General features: G+C 37.0%; 1 protein-coding gene across 3 annotated transcripts in view; it reads right to left on the reverse strand.

Annotated features, from left to right (window-relative positions):
- The window catches only part of IPO8 (importin 8), a 67929-nt gene extending 47917 nt beyond the window's left edge, over positions 1-20012 (reverse strand). For 2 of the 3 annotated variants that reach the window (XM_067008964.1, XM_059080983.2), the window contains exons 1-5: positions 19680-20012; positions 14011-14092; positions 8802-8958; positions 6069-6227; positions 4914-5070 (exon numbers count right to left, since the gene is read on the reverse strand). In XM_067008964.1, coding sequence (XP_066865065.1) covers positions 4914-5070; positions 6069-6227; positions 8802-8958; positions 14011-14092; positions 19680-19763 — 639 coding nt within the window. In that variant the 5' untranslated portion in view covers positions 19764-20012. The remainder of the gene's footprint in view (positions 1-4913; positions 5071-6068; positions 6228-8801; positions 8959-14010; positions 14093-19679) is intronic. The other variant, XM_059080984.2, reaches the window with a different exon arrangement.
- Positions 20013-20217: the final 205 nt, after the last annotated feature.

The raw sequence follows: 20217 nt of genomic DNA on the forward strand, positions 1-20217 counted from the left end.
ACTTAAAACAGCTCTATAAACATATGTATGTCAATTAAATTTTTTTAATGTAGAAAATATACATGCCATGAATTATTTCTCTAGGCTTGTTTTTTTTTTTTGGCCACACTGTGCAGCACAAGGGGTCTTAGTTCCCTGACAAGGGATTGAACCTGTGCCCCCTGCATTCAGAGCATGGAGCCTTAACCACTGGACTGCCATGGAAGTCCCTAAGCTAATTTTTTAAGTAAAAAATAATAATAATACAGTAAGGCATAATTTGTTCAACTTGAGATTTTAGATAAGTGATTTTTACTATTTACCCCTTTGTGTGTCAAACTTTTCATTTTTCCAGCTTTATTGAGATATAATTGATATATAATACTATGTATGTTTAAGGTATACATATATATAAACATATATATGTTTAAGGACGATTTGATACACATATACATTATGAAATTACTATCACAATAAGGTTAGTCAATACCTCCATTACCTCATAAAATTATCTTTTTATTTTTGAAGTATAGTTTGTTTAAAATATTATATTAGTTTCGGGTATATGAGTGATTCAGTATTTTTATAGACTATACTCCATTTAAAGTTATTACAAAATAATGGCTATATTTCCCTGTGCTGTACAATACATCCTTGTTACTTATTTATTTTATACATAGTAGTTAGTGTCTCCTAATCTTATACCCCTATCTCGACCCTCCCCACCTCCCTCGCCTCACTGTTAACCACTAGTTTGTTCTCTATAACTGTAAATCTATTTCTGTTTTGTTATATACATTCGTTTGTTTTGTTTTTTTTAGATTGCACATATAAGTGATAAGCGTATTTGTCTTTCTTTGTCTGACTTATTTCACTAAGTCCATCCACATTGTTGCAAATGGCAGAATTTCATTCTTTTTTATGGCTGAGTAATATTCCATTGTGTATATGTAGATACACATGCCACCTCTTTATCTATTTATCTATTGATGGACACTTAGGTTGCTCCCATATTTTGTCTACTGTAAATAATACCGCTATGAACATTGGGGTGCATGTATATTTTCAAATTAGTGTTTTCATCTTTTTCCAGATAAATACCCAGCAGTAGAATTGCTGGATCATGTGGTGGTTCTGTTTTTAGTTTTTTCCAGGAACCTCCATACTGCTTTCCATAATGGCTGTACCAATTTACATTCCCACCAACATGTACGAGGATTCCTTTTTCTCCACATCCTTGCCAACATTTGTTATTTGTAGACTTTTTGATGATAGCTATTCTGATCAATATGAGGTGGTATCCAGTGGTTTTGATTTGCATTTCTCTGATAATTAGTGATGTTCAGCATCTTTTCATGTGCCTGTTGGCCACCTGTATGTCTTCTTTGGATAAATGTCTATTCAGGTCTCCTGCCCATTTTTTAATTGGGTTTTTTTTTTATATTGAGTTGTATGAGCTGTTTATATATTTTGGATATTAACCCCTTATTGGTCATATCCTTTGCAAATATTTTCTCCCATTTAGTAGGTTGTCTTTTTTGTTTTGTCAGTGATTTCCTCTGCTGTGCAAAAGCTTTTAATTAGGTCCCAATTGTTTATTTCTGCTTTTATTTCCTTGCCTTAGGAGACAGATCAAAAAAAAATTGCTATGATTTATGTCAAAGAGTTTTCTCCCTATTTTCTCTTCTAGGAGTTTTATGGTTTCCAAGTCTTAATCCATTTTCAGTTTATTTTTGTATGTGGTATGAGGAAATATTCTAATCTCATTCATTTACATGTAGCTGTCCAGTTTTCCCAGCACCACTTACTGAACAGACCCTTTTCTCCATTGTATATTCTTGCCTCCTTTGTAATGGATTAATTGACCATAGGTGTGTGGGTGTATTTCTGAGCTCTCTGTTCCATTCCATTGATCTATATGCTTGGTTTTGTGCCAGTACCATGCTGTTTTGATTACTGTGTCTCTGTAGTATAGTCTGAAGTCAGGGAGCATGATACCTCCCAGTTTGTTCTTTTTTCTCAAGATTGCTTTGGCAAATCAGGGTCTTTTGTAAATTATTTGTTCTAGTTCTATGAAAAATGTCATCAGTATTTTGATAGAGACTATCAAAGAATTTCAATCTATAGACTATAGACTATATAGACTATATAGACTATATAGTCTATATAGTCTAATCTATAGACTATAGACTATCAATCTATAGATTGCCTTAGATAGTATGGACATTTTTACAATATTAATTATTCCAACCCAAGAACACAGAATATCTTTCCATTTCTTTGTATTGTTTTTAAATTCCTTCATCAATGTTTTATAGTTTTCAGAGCATAGGTTTTTTTACCTCCTTGGTTAAGTTTATCCCTAGGTATTTTACTCTTTTTGATGCAATTGTAAATAGGGGTGTTTCCTTAATTTCTCCTCCCGTAATTATCTTTTTTTGTGGTGGAAACTCATTTTAATGACTTTAATGAAAATCTTTACATCATGAAACATTCAAGAAACATTTTTTCAATTACTTTCCTCTACACTGTGGCATGAAACCAAAGTTCACTGTATTACAGTGTGCAACCCCACCCCTACTACACCTTGAGCTACAGGAGATGAGGCATAGCACCTCTGCATCCATGCAGTCCAAAACCTACTACACATTAAGGACAGAATGTTAAGTAAAGCTCACAGTCTAGTTGGCGGGGGAGGGGGAACACATTAAAACCAAGAAATTACAATATGGTATGATATAGACTACAGATAAAAGCAGTATAATGTTGATAAGGGCACCCGTGAGGACCACCTAATGCAGCCTGCTACTATCAGAGACAACTTCCTTGAAGAAGTGATATGCAAGCCAAGACCTGAAGGAGCACAAATTGACCAGGGCATAAAGGGGAAGGAGAATGCTCCAGGCAGAAACACAGTGCCTTAAAGGCTCAGAAGTGACAGAGGACATGATCTGCTTATGAAACTGAAAGAATCTCCATAAGGCTGGAGTGCAAAGAACAAAGCTAAAGCTAAGTATGGTAAAAGATGAGGCAAGAGATGAAGGGTTTTATAGGGCATGGGAAAAAGTTAACATTTTGTTCTAAATGCAGTGGGGAGTCAGTTGGCTTTACGATGGGGAACATAGGAGGAGCAGGCTAAGGGCTAGGGGGAAGTAACAATGAGTTCACTTCTGAACAAACGAGTTCTGAAATATGTATGGAATATTCAACAGCCCTGTACACAAATATTTAATAAATGCTTAGACAAAATCAATTTCACTGTATCATACTTTTTAAAACGTAAATTTTTCTGCCTCTTCCCAAGTTGTCAGACAATCACTTTTTACTTACATAAACACTGTAACTGTGCCTCTTAAAGCCTTCTAAATTTTTGTTTCCAGGATTTCCCACTAAAGAATATTACTGTATTAGCATAGAATAGATTACTAAAATGGTTTAAAATGATGAGGGTTTTTTTCTGGTTTTTTAGGTTTTTAGCACATACATGTTGAGAAAAAAAAATTTATATTTTTGTTCTCTTAGCAAACCAAGTAGAAGTAGAGGCTTTAAGAAAACTATTTCATCAGCCTCTGTCTTACTTACTGATTCCTGGCTATGCTTCTCCCAATGCCGAAAGGGAAGTCTGGCTCTGAATAAATGGGACATTACTATATCTAATGGCAAAACGTCTCAATGAATAAAAAATATTTGCCACAAAGTGATTCTCCTGAGGAAGATTTCCGAACAGAAAAACAAACACAAAAGTACCACACACCTTCCTACCTTCCTACTTTTAAAAAAAGAAAAAAGTGGGTGAAGGAATATGTTTTCCTAGTAGTCTAGTTTCTTCTCTTTTCTCAGATGTGCCTCCTTTCCCCTTCTCTCCCCCCGAAAAAGGCTAAGCTGAAAAAAAAGGAAAATCTGCCTTGAACTGTCTCTATTAAAAGTTTAAAAGATGAGGCTAAAAATATAAATCTTTATTCTAGTGAAATATTCTAGAACAGTACAAAAGTACTTATGTTAGAAGCCAAGAACAAAACCAAACTATCTTGGCTCTCTAGCCTGATGAAACTACCCTCTTGCCGTGACTAATTTAACTAGAAAGCATGAAATAAAGCCTTAATCCACTCAACATCAAACAGTCTAAACTGACAACAATTATTCTTTCTCCACCCAGATCGAAATAACTTACCCAAGTCTTTCGAGGATTAAATTTTAAATATTTTTATATTTAAAACATTTCATAGTTCTAAAGTTCTTTAGAGCTTTCAGGTAAGAAAAAGGAAGTTTTTTGTTTTTTTTTAGGTCTTTAACCCATTTTGAGTTTATTTATTTATTTATTTATTTATTTTAACATCTTTATTTGAGTATAACTGTTTTCCAATAGTGTGTTAGTTTCTCCTTTACAACAAAGTGAATCAGTTATACATATACATATGTTCCCATAACTCTTCCCTCTTGTGTCACCCTCCCTCCCACCCGGAAGTATTTTAAATGAAGGTAAATGAGGCACTCAATCTTGTTTGTTAGCTTTAAATGGGTCAAATGCAAAGAAACTACCATCAATATGATTTCCCAATTAAAAAAAGGAACTCTCTTCTTTTCCTTCCTCTTCTCCTATAATCATAACTAATCTACAGGCAGAATGCTATGGACAGATTAGTCAAATTATCGGGTGTCAGGGAAGTTAACTACCTTGTTTCTTCCATACCCAGACTTCAGACACTGGGGGTGAAAGGCATATGGACACTGAATCTCAGCTCTGCCACTCAGATAACCTTGGACAATTAAGTTGACCTCTCAAAGTCTGTTCTCTCATAAGGATTTTTTTGAAGAAATACATGTGAGAATATACAATATGTAATTTTTAACAATAACTGACACTTACTGAACACTTTCTATGTATCAGGCAGAAATACAAGGCACCGTGTTTGTCTTCTGCTATAGAAACTTACCTGCACAAGTGCGTAAAAGATTTTCAGGATCTGCTTCTGTATTAATACAGAATAATGTGAGGAATCAGGAAGGAGCTGCATGATTTGTTGCTGAATACGAGGCAGAAATATTTGCATTGCTGCTATAAGAGGTTCTCTTTCCTCTGCTTTCTTATATCTACATGCGCAAAGACAAAAAGAGAGAACGATAATTTCTCCCCCCACAAAAGAGCTATAAACAATGAATGAAAAACAATATTTTTAAACTATATAAAGCTAAAACAATAACATTCCAAACACTAGCTTACATTTTCTGTTTGGATTGTTAAAATAAACTTGAAAGGAACTTTGAAAGAGCATATCCCTGTTTTAGGCAGAATACCTAAACTCTTTCTAAAAAGAGTTAGACTAGTTCAAAAAAATCCAAGGCAGTTTTGCAACTTTCCTACATGAATTTTTCTAGTACTTAAATTAATTTTCACATACCACAATTCTTGCTATAAAATACAAGTTGATAAACAGTTCAAATAGACATTCCTATTATATAACAAATAATATGGCGGAAAAAACATTTCTCCATCTACCACCCTACTTTGAGAAGTTAAAACAGTTTACAAATTTAGGTGCTCTTAGATCATCACTTTAACAGGTATAAATCTAAAATATCCTCTAAATATCATTTTAGAAGGAAAACTATAGGACTTTGCATGCAAGAGCAGCAATCCCCTTAGAAGCTAGAAAGCAATGCTATTACATGTGACACCAGTCCCACACCTCCCAAGCAACTTTTATAGAAAAGAAAGTCACTAGCAAAGAAACTTGAACATTTTCTACCTTGCATCCAAAAAGGTAAATGTTTGGTTTACTTAATGATGTGCTTACTTAAATACAAATGTTAAGGTACCTCTCCATCAAAATTTCCAAGGAAAACTGTTAATAAATGGTCCTCTGAAACTAACAAATAAGTTTGAGAAGCACTAACTTAGACATTAGTACATTAGCAGATTAAAGATTCTTTGAAAAACTGTAGTAAATGAACATGTTTAACTGTGTTTAATCCAACATTTCCCAAACTAACCTGATTCTGTAAAACACCCATAGCAGACCCCTCTATGCAATGTAATTCTTTCTACGTAACACGAGGCTGGTATCTTCAGCCAATAGAAATCAACTTACTCATACGTCTTCACCAGTTGATACAGACATAATAAACTGCCAAGCCAGCTTCCACTGCTCTGTGATTGCAAGTAATAGTCTATCTTGTCGACTACCGCTGGCCAGTGACCAGGGAAATCGTATTTAATGATGGCACGGAGACACATTGTTAACTGGACTCTATAAAGTGGAGGGAAAAAAGTCCAAAATCTAAGTAGTTATAAATATCAGGCTTCAAAGACCTCTAATATTGTACATAAAAACACTCTGATACCTATTTACCTATATTATATAGATATTTATCTGGGGTGGAGGGAAGAAGAGCAGTCCTATAAAGAAAAACCTATAAAGTCCTATAAAGTATTTAAAAATAAATTCAGGGACTTCCCTGGTGGTCCAGTGGTTAAGACTTCACCTTCCAATGCAGGGGGTGTGGGTTTGATCCCTGGTCTGGGAGCTAAGGTCCCACATGCCCTGTGGCCAAAAACCCAAAATGTAAAACAGAGGCAATATTGTAACAAATTCAATAAAGACTTTAAAAATGGTCCACACCAAAAAAAAAAAAAAAAAAAAAATTAAAATTAATTCATAAAAAATTTTCCAAAAGAAAGACAATGAATCCACCCCAGCTCTGTATAATTTCCCAGCTTGTTATATTTTGTATTTTGGATATCATATCCTAAGGGGGAAACAAAACCAAAAAAAGTATTTTATCATTTCAACTGGACAAACTTAACCTAAAAATGGCCAAAGTAAGTAAAATGGAGGCCTACATAACAGTGGGAAACATCTCTGTGAGCCAAAGCCTGGAACCATTCATCGTCAGTTCCCAGTCACAGAGTATTTTGCACCTATCACAGCTTCCTGAGATCCTAATTTTTGTATGAAGTAACAAGCATTAGCTGGCAATTCCTGAAGAGGAATGCTGAGAACTATTTCCAAAGAAAGAAAAAAGAAACAGGAAAGACATTAAAAAAAAGAAGAAGAAATCTCCTTAATGAAAACACAAAGTGAAGCTATGAAAGATGTGATCTCATAACACTTAGGTCAGTAATCATTTCCTCAACTGGATCGAACTGTAATTGGGATTGAAAAGAAAGTGAGGGGGAAAAAAATTTCCCTTCTACCAACTATTAGTATGTCCTTACATGGTCACTTGCAAATGGTTGGAGAGTGAATCTAGCTAAATTAGGATTCCACAGCACCGAGAAAAAGATATGTGTTCAGTTCAACAGCAAATAACTTGATTTCACTGAAATGAAACAAACAAATAATGCCTTTTCCTTGCAAAGGATCTTTTCCAAGTCTAATTGCAAAAGATCCTTTGCAATACTCTTAAATAAACTTTGAGAATATTTCGTTAAGAGTAGTTACAGTTAAGCCTTCAGGACATAAAAGAAGCAAAGCCACAAAGAACTGTCTCATAATAAAGATAAAGATAATCTCTTGTGCCACCAGCAGCTGTTCCTAAACAACAAATAGGTCATATTTGTATTCAATAAAACTGAAACTTTTCATTTTTTAAATTTCATCTTCAGGTTAACCCTCTTAATCCTTTCTCAATTCCAAGCCAAGCACAGGATGTTTATGAACAGCCATCCTTTCATACATTAAAGTGTAGAAGCATTGCTTGCAAGATTCAGAGAGATTTGAAAATGTAAAGATTTTGACAAGAAATGGACACAGGATGGTACCACAGGGAAGCCAGTGCCAGATGGCATTTGGGCAACCAACGAGAATGATGATTTTCTTTCCTCAATACTCCTATTTTCTCTTCTTACCCAAACAACTGCACAAAGAGGTGTTCAATGTTGGTCCACCTTTGTCACTGTTATCCTCGCACTTTCTTCCCTTCCTTCTGCTTAGGCCGACGTACACTATACACTCAGGGATAAGTTACATCTAATCTCTTGACGTTAAATAATTTCATTCCCTTACCTCAATTTCATCCATTTCCCTCCCACATTTTCAAAAGAAACCTAATCACTCGCTCATGGTGAAAAGAATTTGTTTCTCCTGTTTTACGACGGCATAATTTTTTTGACTTACACCTCTGCTGTCCACTAAGGGCAGGTACCAACCACATGCACACACTGTAATTTAATCAAAATTAAATTAAAAATTCAGTTCCTCAGTTACACTAGTCACATTTCAAGTACTCAGTTGGCTTCTATGCCACATGGCTAAGTATCAGACAGTGTGGATATAAAAGATTTCCATCACTGCAGAAAGTTCTATTGGACAGTGCTGCTTTATAGCATCTAAATTTGAAAAACCAGAGAGAATTCTTCTGGTTTATATTTTCTCTATCCTGTCTTCTTCAAAGGAAAAGAAGCTCAGTTCATAAAAATGAACAAAAATATAGATAAAGTGTTACAAAAGCTGGTAGGTTAAAACCCCCAACAGTCAATTTCCCCGTATCAGTGAAAAGAAAAGCAGATTATAAAAAGTCAAGAGCTCATAACTAAGAACATAGGTTATTCACATAGCAAGGATCTATACCACAATTTTAGTTAGATTTTTGCCTCCACTGTTTTTGTGGCAACTTATAGAAACTAAATTTTTTTTCCAAAATATTTTGAGGCAAAGAATTACAAATGCAAAAACAAATAACTAAAAGTGTATTCTTTGAGGGCCCACCTTCACTACTTTATCTCTTTTAAAAAACAAACTTGAGGCTGATGATTAAATCCAACCTCCCCCATTCATATATTTTGGGCTTCCTACTAAGCATATAGAAATAGTATAATGTACCTCACTAAATCTGGAGACCGAATTATTCCTTCCACAATATTATCACGTATTTGCTGGCGATCGTTTTCATGAATGTTAAATGGAAATACTGCTTCTCCTGGTGGAGGTTCTCGGTCCGGCCAGTACTGGGTCACCATGTTCTTCAAGTAAATGGCAGCTAAGTCAGAGAAAAAAAATGCTAAAGTAGCAGTATCAAAAAGATGGCTTTCATTCAGCTTTACAGAGCATGAAAGGCTAAACCCTTCAATGCTAAACATGATACCCAGCAAAAATGGAAAATCTTACAGTTATCAATAGCCAAGTGGGGAAGGGAAAATGGATAAGAATTTAAAGTTTCTCTTTAGCTAGTAAAGCAAGTCTAAGCAGAAAACATCTCATTAAATCAAGCTTCCAGAGTTTACATGACAGAAAAATGATCCAGGGACTCAAGTATGCATCCTTAGACTAAATACAAGATGGTCTAAATGAAACTCTAATAAATGTACTTTGAGACCGTAAGAGTCATACTGTTCATAATGCCTAATACTGAACTGACAACACATGAAATTCTACAGTTCTTCATGGAGACTGCTTTTTTGTTTTTTTTCCACTGGCTATTATCCCGCACTACCATTTTGAAATACCTATAGTACTGGTAATTTTTATCTAACCCTTTTGAAATATTTGTCACTTGTCAATAGAACAATAAAGAAAAGGACATCAGCTTTCAAATATTTTTGGAAAATCTCAGGAAATTTCTTACCTGTTTATTTCTATCAAAACATAATCAATGATTCTGTTCCTATTCTTTTTAATCATCATCAACATTTAACAAAAGACTTCTAAAAGAAGCAAACATACTGCTACAGAATATTGATAGGGGATGTGAAGTTTTCTAACCATCCCAGCTGAGCACTGAATGTAAATTAATACTTACTTATAGTGCCATATTCTTACATATACATAATATATATGAATAAAGAGAGGTGATCTGCAAAGCATTATTACTTTGTTCCCTTAAGTCTCTCCTCTCCCTTCTCCCCTCCACCCAATCCTCCCTTCATCTCAATTTTAACATAAACTAAATTGGCTCGTAAAAGCATTATACCACAGAGAATAAACCAACATGTTCTACGTTGGCTATAATACAACAGAAACCCAGTGAAATTATAAACCTGACATCCTACAAGCTCCTCTTTCATTAGTTTTGATTCAACACAGGTCTGAAAAAGACAATTTCACCTAGGATTTCCATTTTTTAGGATAAAAACAAAAATTATTTGAGAGAGTGAAAGGGAGGGAGGGAGGGAGAGAGAGAGAGAGGGAGAAAATGTGCCTATATGTGAGAGAGTTTGGAGTTTTGTCTTTTTTTAATTCAGACCACACAGGCTCTGGACTAAGTACCATCATTTATCCCAGTATATTTATTTTTAAATATTACAGTCATCAGCAATAAAAATACACAAACTGTTGAAAAAACTGAATAAATGATCTAAGAATATGGTCCAACCTGTCAGCAGTTCAGACTGTTTTCATGAGATTAATGTTTGCAGAAAGAAAAATCAAAAAATCAATATATTATACACACCATTTTAATCCCTATAGAACTGGTCTTGAAAATAAAAAACAACTTTCAGACAGCAAAGATACAGACATGGTAAAAATCATGGACTTACTCATAATTCAGTCATTAAGTACTATTAATTTTATAACTAAAAAATATTTTTATTATGGGACACCACAAGAGATATAAAAGGCACAGTGACAAATTTGTATATGCTGGAATAAATCTGCAATTAGTTAAAATAAAATTGAACTTAATGAATAATGTGAGAAGAGAATATTAATCACTCTCATGGATAATCATGGATTACTAAAGATAATGAAGGAAAAATACCAAAAATAACTGGAACTGTACCAATAATCTAAAAATCTCCCTTTAATCATTTAATTCAAGTATCTAACATTTGCCAGAGCTAAGAAAATATAAATATCTTAATTCATTCATAAAGAAATTAAGTATTAAAATTTGCTTTTCTGCAGAATCCACTTACAATTTCAAGCATCTTAAGTTTGAAATTAGTTTTAAAACATACACACGCTTCTCCCCTTCTCAAGCACAATGAATCATCACATACGCTCTATCCTCTGGACCCAGAGCCACCACTACACAGATCAACTGGGCTCCATAACCTCAAAGGGGAAAGTATGCCATTAAACTCTGTGAAGCAGAATGCTGTGCCTTTTTGAGTTGATGTTTTTAAGCTTTTCCATTTTTCATAGTAATTTGGTAGCCCCTCTCTCCTTCTCTCCTTGTTATTACTTTAGTGTGTTAAAGACTAGGAAATAAGGTAACAAAGTATATATATCTAAAACAAGATTAAATAGATTCTGAGTATCCTACAAGTAAGACACATTAGTTTTAACAAAAGAGCTTCTTGAAGCGCTTCTGGACTGATCAGAGGCAACTTTCTGTTTATTTCTAGGTTTTGTATCCTGGAACACTGAGGTTAACCTTAATAATGCTATTAAGCTTACTAATCAAAAGGAAAACAGTGGAGCAAACATCCAAATTTATTTTGTTTGGCTTGCCAATATCAAAATATTACATTTACTTCTGATTTCTTCACATTAAGGTAAATAAAGGACACTCACTAATGAGCCTGCTTGATAATAGCAAGAATATTTTAGAATTCCCCACAAAGAAAATCATCAAGAACTGAATATTTTACAGAACTAAGTATTTCCACTTAATATTAGCATAATTTTTTACAGCTTTATACAGGCTGATATTTTTAAATCAAAGATCATATCATTCTTCTTTAAATGTCATGCTAAAATGATAAATTATCTGAGTGTCACCATCAGATTCTTGGAGCATTTGTATTTTAATAATAGATTAAATAGAACAGAAAATTTATAAATGGCACTTAAATTTAGGTGATAATGTAGAAGTCTACACAGTATATTTCAGACTGTCTAATAAAATGGATGCTCTAAAGCAGAAAGTTGTCCTAATAAATTAGGGCATGATCAACCAAGACAAACCCTGTCATGTGGCTAACAGATTTGAAATCTACATAAACTATAAAGAAAAAATTGCCTTTAAATGCTATTTACATTTTATATCAAAACTTAATTACCTAAGTTATTAAGATTTAAAGTTGTATACAGTTGGTGAGGACACTGGGAACCCAGCATTCTAATGCACTGTTGATAGAAAAAGCAAGTAAATGCAACTTGGTGATAAGATTCAAAATTCTAAATGTTAATGTTGTTAATATTGACCTAGCACTTCCATTTGCTAAAATTTATTCTGTGCAACTATCCGCACGAGCATCCACAGATATGTGTCCAAGGATGTTCATTTCAGCATTGCCTCTATCAAAAACCACAAAAAAGGACAATAAAGGAAATGTCCACTAATAGATTGCTTAAATAAACTATGGCAGTTCTAATTCAAAGAAATATTGAATAATTGTTACAAAGAATGAAGTATATGTACATGCACTGACTTGGAATGATCCCCCAAGGGTATAAGGTTAAATGAAAAAAAAGGAAATTATAAAATAGCATGTGCAGTACAAACAGATTTTTGTTACTTTTTAAAACCAACTTATCTACAGAAAAGAAAGAATTAGAGATCCATGCACCAAAGCTGACGGTAGGTATCTTTGGGGGCGGGATTAAGAAGAATCTAATAGTATAAACTGTAGTTTTGTAATGTTTATATGTCATATAAAGAAGACATATTAATTTAATAAATTGGTTTAAGATCTTTAAAAATACTGTTTCTACAAAGCTTTATGGGAAATTCACAATGGCCCTATAAACACTTAGGTTGTTAAAATAGGTTCCACTTAGCAAAATGTGGTTTCAAAAATGCCCTATTTTGGGCTTCCCTGGTGGCGCAGTGGTTGAGAATCCGCCTGCCGATGCAGGAGACACGGGTTCGTGCCCCGGTCCGGGAAGATCCCACATGCCGCGGAGCAACTAAGCCCGTGAGCCATGGCCGCCAGGCCTGCGCGTCCGGAGCCTGTGCTCCGCAACGGGAGAGGCCACAACAGTGAGAGGCCCGCATACCGCAAAAAAAAAAAAAAAAAAAAAAAAAAAATGCCCTATTTTATAAAACAAAGATTAAATTGAGAATTGTGGTTTCAAAAAACTCACACAGAAGTCTTATAAACCTTATTAGAGTAAAAAGATAATTCCACCGTGAATGTTTTTCCATAGGTTTTTCTTGACCACAAATGGGTCATTTAGAAAATCATACATATTTTTCCAAAACTTAATGATTCCCCACTTTTTTATTCTTTTATGTTCAAGTAAAACTAAATACTTTTATCAGCATGTTTAGTATAATCCCATTTCTATATTGTTCATCTATCCTTCTACCTGAACACATGCAAAGACTAACGCGCACCCAAAGTTAATGACGGTCGTTTCTGAGTGATGAATGTCAGGTAATTTTTTTTCTACATTTTTGTTTCTATTTTTCTATATTGCCCAAATTACTTATTAGTACATATCACTTACATAATTCTTTAAGTCTCTTCAATTACATATTTTTTAATTACCTATTATCATTTTACCCCTTTTATCATGAAATTATTCTCTTTCCAGGACTCATTACACTCTAAGACTTTCTCCATTTTTTAACCTTCTGGGCTCTAATTACCAGTTCATTAAAAAAGCAAAAAGAAGAATAATACAGAACACCAGGGAACTACCCTAAGATCCCACAGACTCAAAAGTAAGTTTCGTGTTTATAAGAATAAAGTCCTGCTTGCCAATCATGTGGTTAAGAACACCTGTGCAAACCTTCTCTCCATGATCTGATGCATGAATGGAACCAAATTAATATATACAAATTCATGGTCTTAATCTATGGGCCCAAAGGCAAGGCCACCAGGAATCATTAAAAATTAAGGAGATAAAGCTATTAAAACTGGGAAAGCTAAAAGGGAAAAATGGCAAGGTTATAGAGAAAAGGAACTGTACCTAGAAGCTAGAAGGGAGAAGAGGAAAGAAAAAGCTATGGGAGATTTAAGAGCTCAGTATGGAGCTCTAAATTTCCAGGGAAAAAGAGAGTGAGTTTTTAAGCCATTAGAAATACTTCATGTGTGTTTCCTATGTTTTCAAAGAAAGCAGGTATTTAGAAATGAAATAAAACGCGAGTCCTATTTTTACCCATAAATAAACTTATAAAGGATAAAAAAAACCAACTCACCTGCCTGGCGCACTGGGAATTCCACATGGTCAGAGACTATAATCCGAAGTAAACTGGGGGCAAAATTGATAATCTTGTAAGACTGAAATTACAAAGAAATATTTTATAAAAAAATAGGGCAATATAAATGAATAACTGTTAGCACCTGTTCCTGAATACATTATTGTCCAAATAAAAGAAAAACTTTTAAAGTGAGAGAAACTCTCCAAAGCCAAATGAAGATTACTAAAATACTCCAAGTCAATAATTTACTTAGAATAAATTGATGAATAAATGAGTAAGAACAATTTTATGTTTTTTGGACATATATTGTCAAAATGCTGTCCGGAAAGGGTGTAGCAATTTACACTCCCAGGAGTAGAATATGTGTGTGTTCATCTATCTAATATAGGGATTAGCATTATCATTCCTTCAAAACTTTTAAACCTTATTCATATTTTAAATTACATTTATTCTAGCTTGAATTTTTTTTTTCCTGTTTGTTGGCTATTTGTTTTCTTCTACAAATTCCTTTTTCCCCCTCACCCTTTTGTAAATGGAATATTTGTTTTATTCTTAATAAATTATAGGGCTTCCCTGGTGGCGCAGTGGTTGAGAGTCCGCCGGCCGATGCAGGGGACACGGGTTCGTGCCCCGGTCCGGGAAGATGCCACGTGCCGTGGAGCGGCTGGGCCCGTGAGCCATGGCCGCTGAGCCTGCGCGTCCGGAGCCTGTTCTCCGCAACGGGAGAGGCCACAACAGTGACAGGATCGCGTACCGCAAAAAATTTTAAAAATAAATAAATTCTAGGAGCTATTTTATGAATTTAATCTCAAATTTTTATTTGACTTATACATTGCAAGTGTTTGTTTCCAGCTTATTTGTGCTTCAATTTTGTTTACGGTATTTTTGACAAACAGGAAAACATGGGCTACAGAAAACAAGAGATCCAACACAGAAGATGGACAATGGCTGTGCATGAGCTATAGAGAGGAACCAGTCCAGACTGGAACAGTGTGCTTCACAAGACAGTGTTGAGAGCTGTCCTCACCAGCTGCTCTCTGTTGCCAAAGCATCTTTTAAACTTAACAATGCCCAAGTGAGCCTGTGCTAATGAACTGCCTGCTGCCTAGGCCCTTTCTCCCCATAGACATGTTCTACTTTGACCTATTCCTGAGTTTGGCCCTGGTAACTTTAGAAGCAAAAAAAAAAGAGAGAGAGGGCTTCCCTGGTGGCGCAGTGGTTGAGAATCTGCCTGCCGATGCAGGGGACACGGGTTCGTGCCCCAGTCCGGGAAGATCCCACATGCCTCGGAGCGGCTGGGCCCGTGAGCCATGGCCGCTGAGCCTGCGCGTCCGGAGCCTGTGCTCCGCAATGGGAGAGGCCACAACAGTGAGAGGCCCGTGTACCACAAAAAAAAAAAAAAAAAAAAAAAAAAGAGAGAGAGAGAGACCAGCCTATTCCTTCTGATCATATACCCTCCAGATGTCTAGTACCTGTCTAGTACAGGCCTGCCACATTCCCAGAGCTTGCACTTGGCCTTGCCCACTGACATTCCCAGAAAAGACTCATACTCAGTGAGGCTAAAGCCAGACCATGACGCAGAGTCTTTTCTGCTTACCTCCTCCCAGGAGCCTGGATCTATGGTGCATCCCTTTCAGCACACCACTAGGTTTATACATACCACTCCATTTTTAAAATTTATCACCTTTCCTATTATTTGTAATAGCATTTATTAAGATAAATGTTCAGGGACTTCCCTGGTGGCGCAGTGGTTAAGACTCCACGCTCCCAATGCAGAGGGCCGGGGTTCGATCCCTGGTCAGAGAATTACATCCCACATGCATGCCGCAACTAAGAGTTCACATGCCACAACTAAGGAGCCTGTGTGCTGCAACTAAGGAGCCCGCCTGCCACAACTAAGACCTGGTGCAACCAAATACATACATATTTTTAAAAAAAAGATAAATGTTTGACCAAAAATTTGGAGAAAACTGGCATCTTTAAAACATTGCTTATTTCCATCCAGGAACATTATGCTTTCCAAGTCTTTCCATATATCCTTCAGTAAAATTTTAAATTATCTTATAATTGCTCTTCCTTTCATCCTGTATAAACCTCAAAATCTTAAATCTGTTGCATATAAAGTAAATTGAAACCACCAGAAATTTAAAGTAGTTTTTAAGAAAACAGATTTCTTTTAATAGCTGTTTACAGGAGTCAAAATTAAAACAGATTTAGCTCAGTCTCACCTTCTACATTTACATTCTTGTAAAATAACTCACGTTTATAACTTTTGAGATACTGTAAGATCCTGTAGTGAATCAATGATTGAAACATATATATTGTTTAGTTCTAATCTACATAGTTTACTTATCATACATAAGTACAAAATAACCTTTACACTTAGATTAATACTACTTATTTGGAAGTAGTTATAGTGGAGACTTTATTTCAACACTGTTGCCATTGTACACATTTTGGAACTCCTCTTTTTACAACTGTTTGACATTTCAGAGAGCTTCTGCAACTTTTTGTCTTCTTTCAGCCTTGATTCAATCAACATTAATTTGACCAGCTAAAACATTCAGTGGTAAATTCAGATATATTCTCATACTACAGGAAAATAGTTTTCCTTACAAATATTTATCCAATTTCCTTTTCTACCCTGGGCTTCAAGTTCCTAAAAAATAATAATACTACTGTCTCTCAATGATTTCTTGAGGATATTTGGTTCATACCTGTGAAGTTTTCTGAAAATAAAGTTTCCTTGCTTATTAGCTAAATTCTGCATTTTATGAGAAATTCATTTAAAGCAAAAAACCTGATGTTTTCCCACTCTGCCTCACTGCTCCCTCAACATTAACTTTTCCAGTCCTCCAACACACCAAGTTGAAGACCTTTACTGAACTTGCTCTTCCCTTTCTTCCTCTCCCAGTTCTTCATCTGGTTCACTTCTTCACAATATCTAGGTCTCTGCTCAATGCCATTCTTCAGAGACTGATCACCCTACTTATACATTCCAACACTCTCTCTAGGGCTTTACTGTCTATAGCACTTATAACCTAAAATTGTATTATTTACTTTCCTGTATCTCCCACTAGGATGTAAGGTCCCAAGAGGGCAGAGTCTTGTAGTGGTGCCTGCAAATAACCCGATAAATATGTTATTCAGAGAAGCAAACTCTCTGAAAGGGCAATAAAAATGATACATACAGATGCATGGAAAAGGAGAGATTCCAAAGCGTGGCAATGAAAAGTAAATATCTTGATTTCCCTTCTGAGGCCATGATTTATTAAAAGAAGACACCTTTCTGGATGAGTTACTGGAAAAAGATATCTACCCATTCGTACTTCCCTACGCTGCTGCTAAAGGGACTGCTGGGCTTAAAGACAATGATGAATGTGTACAGGATCCATTCTTAATATCCTCCAATAAAACTGAAAACACATTTTTCCAGAGAAACAATATCAGATATAGCAATCAAGGAGCCAGTCACTGGTAACAGAAAGATGTTGGCTACAGAAAAATATAGTTCCAAATAAGAATTTATCCTTTGGAAAACAGGCCGTTATGTTTTGAAACTGCCTACTGTTCTAAATGGCAACTGACAAATCCATCAGTACACTGTAGAAACTGCCCCTATTTCTTATGCGGAGAATATTTATTGTGGGGGGACCTAAACTAAAATACTAAATGAGCTGGACCCTAATCATTTATGGTGGATTACCCACCTGTTTATTCAACAAAAAAGGAGGTTACAGTGGTGGTAAAGGATAAAGCATACAAAATCCGACATCAAAACCATGCTTTATTAAAAGGTTATGTGACATTATACTTTGGTCTTCTACTTACAATTCAAAAAAACTACTTAGAGCATATTACAATTCAAAGCATTATACTAAATATAAATGCTAAATGAGTGACATAGCAATAAGCTACTTTTAGAAGTTGCAGAGGAAACTGTGGTCTGTGCTGAGTTGGGTGGATATGGGGCAGGGCAGAGTGAGGTCGGAATGGATTTGGATTGAAATACCACGAAGAAAAGGGTAGCACTGGGTTCTAAATGTCTCTTGCAGTTCTGTAGGCTTTCCTACCTACCTTTCCACTTCTATAAATTCAACTGCACTTATATACGGATGACTCAGAAACAAAGCAAGGGTAGACTAACAGAGGCAGGGTAGTACAACATGATATAGCAAAGACGTAATCCCTGTCAACACTATCAGTATAACATCTGGCCTCATTGTGAAGAGAAACAGGCTAAGTCCCCTGTTCATACTGGGTAGACTGCAAATTCAGCTCTTGCTTTGTTCCTCCTAACCAATGCCTGGATTACTACTCTTCTAGCCAAGCAACGTACAGTACTTTCACTCTGCAAAGCCTGGGACAGGTACTGACTTTAATTTTCCCCTATTCTGAGTGAGAATCCTTTTCTTTTTGAAGCACCAATGCATTCCCTTTGGGCTTCAGTTCAACTCAACCTTCCCTCCAGAGTCAGTGTTTTCACTCTCCCTTTTATCTCTTGGAAATCCTGGATTCACACTTACTCCACCCAGATTTCCCATTAAAATAATCCCTTTCAGGGATTCACAATGGATACCTGCACTTTCAAGTCAACTCCAACCAGGGAAAACCTAAGTGAACTCCTAGAGCAACATTTACTTAGGACAGTCGTTCTCACACTTTAGGAAGCACAGAATCACCTAGCTAGCTACTTAAAACATAACTGGGCCCCACCCCCAGTTTCTAATTCTTTAAGTCTAGAGTGAAGCCCCATAATTTGTATTTCTAACAAGTTCCCAAACGGTGTTGCTCATCCTACGCAACACTTTGAGAACCACTAATTCAGGTATATTCCTTTACATGTTAAGGATTACTGCAACCTCAAACAGCTGTGTCAATCTATCCTGGGGGTGGACCTTAATTCGTTCTTTTCAGTGAGAGGTTTCTGACTCATTCTTACAGGTGAGGAGTAAAATACAAGCTAGAGTTTGGGATCATTAAATTTGGAAATGTCGGTATCGCTGGAACATGGTCAAGGCTAGTTAGTAAGAACCGAGGATGGGGGATGAAAGAAAGTCTCACACATTTTACCGTTTATAAGAAATCCCTACAAACACTACTCGGCGTGTCTTTTCGCCAAGCACTACCACCATAAAGATTGCCTGTTCTTCCCAGAGCACTCTCCCGACAGCATTTCTCCAACGCTCCAACAAAACTCTGCCAATCTGTGTCTAAACGGCCCTGCCACCCCCACAGAAGCAGGCGACGGTCAGGGTTTCCCACAGCAACACCTAAAAACGGCTGGGTCTGCAGAAAAGCCGAACTCAGATTTGAATTTTAAGTGAATTTTCCCACCAAATCAGCGTACTTAAGGAAAAGAAAACACTAGCAAAGCTTGCTAAAGCTTCTTTTTCCGGACCAGGCAGGCTGAACAAACTGCACTGGGGAAGGAAAACGACATGAAAAGATGCAAAGGTGGCCAACAGGTGCGTGAGCCGTTGAGAAAAGATCCGGGGAGTGCGGCGCCACTGGACCCCGGGGCGGGGGTGGAACCCGCCGAGAGACGCGTCGGGGTCTGGGGCCTGGGGCCCGGGGCCCGGGGCCCGGGTGGGGGTGGAGATCAGGGGCGCGGAGGAGGGAGAGTCCGGCGAGCCGGCGGGGGGCGCCGCAGGCCTGCTCCTTACCTGGTTGAGTTCATTCTCAGCTGCAATCCGCAGCTTCGGGTCGATGGTGCCCTTCAGCGCCTGGATGATCCGGTTGAGGTCCATCTCCCCGGGCGGGGGCTCCGCGGCCCCCGGACCAGTAGGCCAGACTGCAGCTTTAGTTTTTCTTTCGACCCTTTCAGCCTCCTCCTCCGTGACCCTTGCACTACCTCACTCCCCACCCCCCGCCACCGTCGCCACCTGCAGCCACTTGCTGCGCCACTCTGACTCCGCGCCCCCTGTCCTCCCTTTCTACCCCCAACAACTCGCTCTCCATTCACCCTTTTACGACAGCCGGTGGGAGGCGGGAGAAGTCAGAAGAGGAAGCCGCGCCTCCTTTACGGCGGCCTCTTCCCCCCGGGCGTGATGCTATGGCCTCCCCCGCTGGCAGCCACCATGCTACTGTACGGAAAGTAGTCTAGGCTTCTTTCCCGGAGGGAAACCGGTCTCGCTGGCTCCGGTAGGCGGCAGTCTTGCTGCCATACGGAAAAGAGCCTCCCGCCTCTTCGGAGATCCGGAA

Source organism: Kogia breviceps, chromosome 12 (assembly GCF_026419965.1).
Source record: "Kogia breviceps isolate mKogBre1 chromosome 12, mKogBre1 haplotype 1, whole genome shotgun sequence".
Lineage (NCBI taxonomy): Eukaryota > Metazoa > Chordata > Mammalia > Artiodactyla > Physeteridae > Kogia > Kogia breviceps.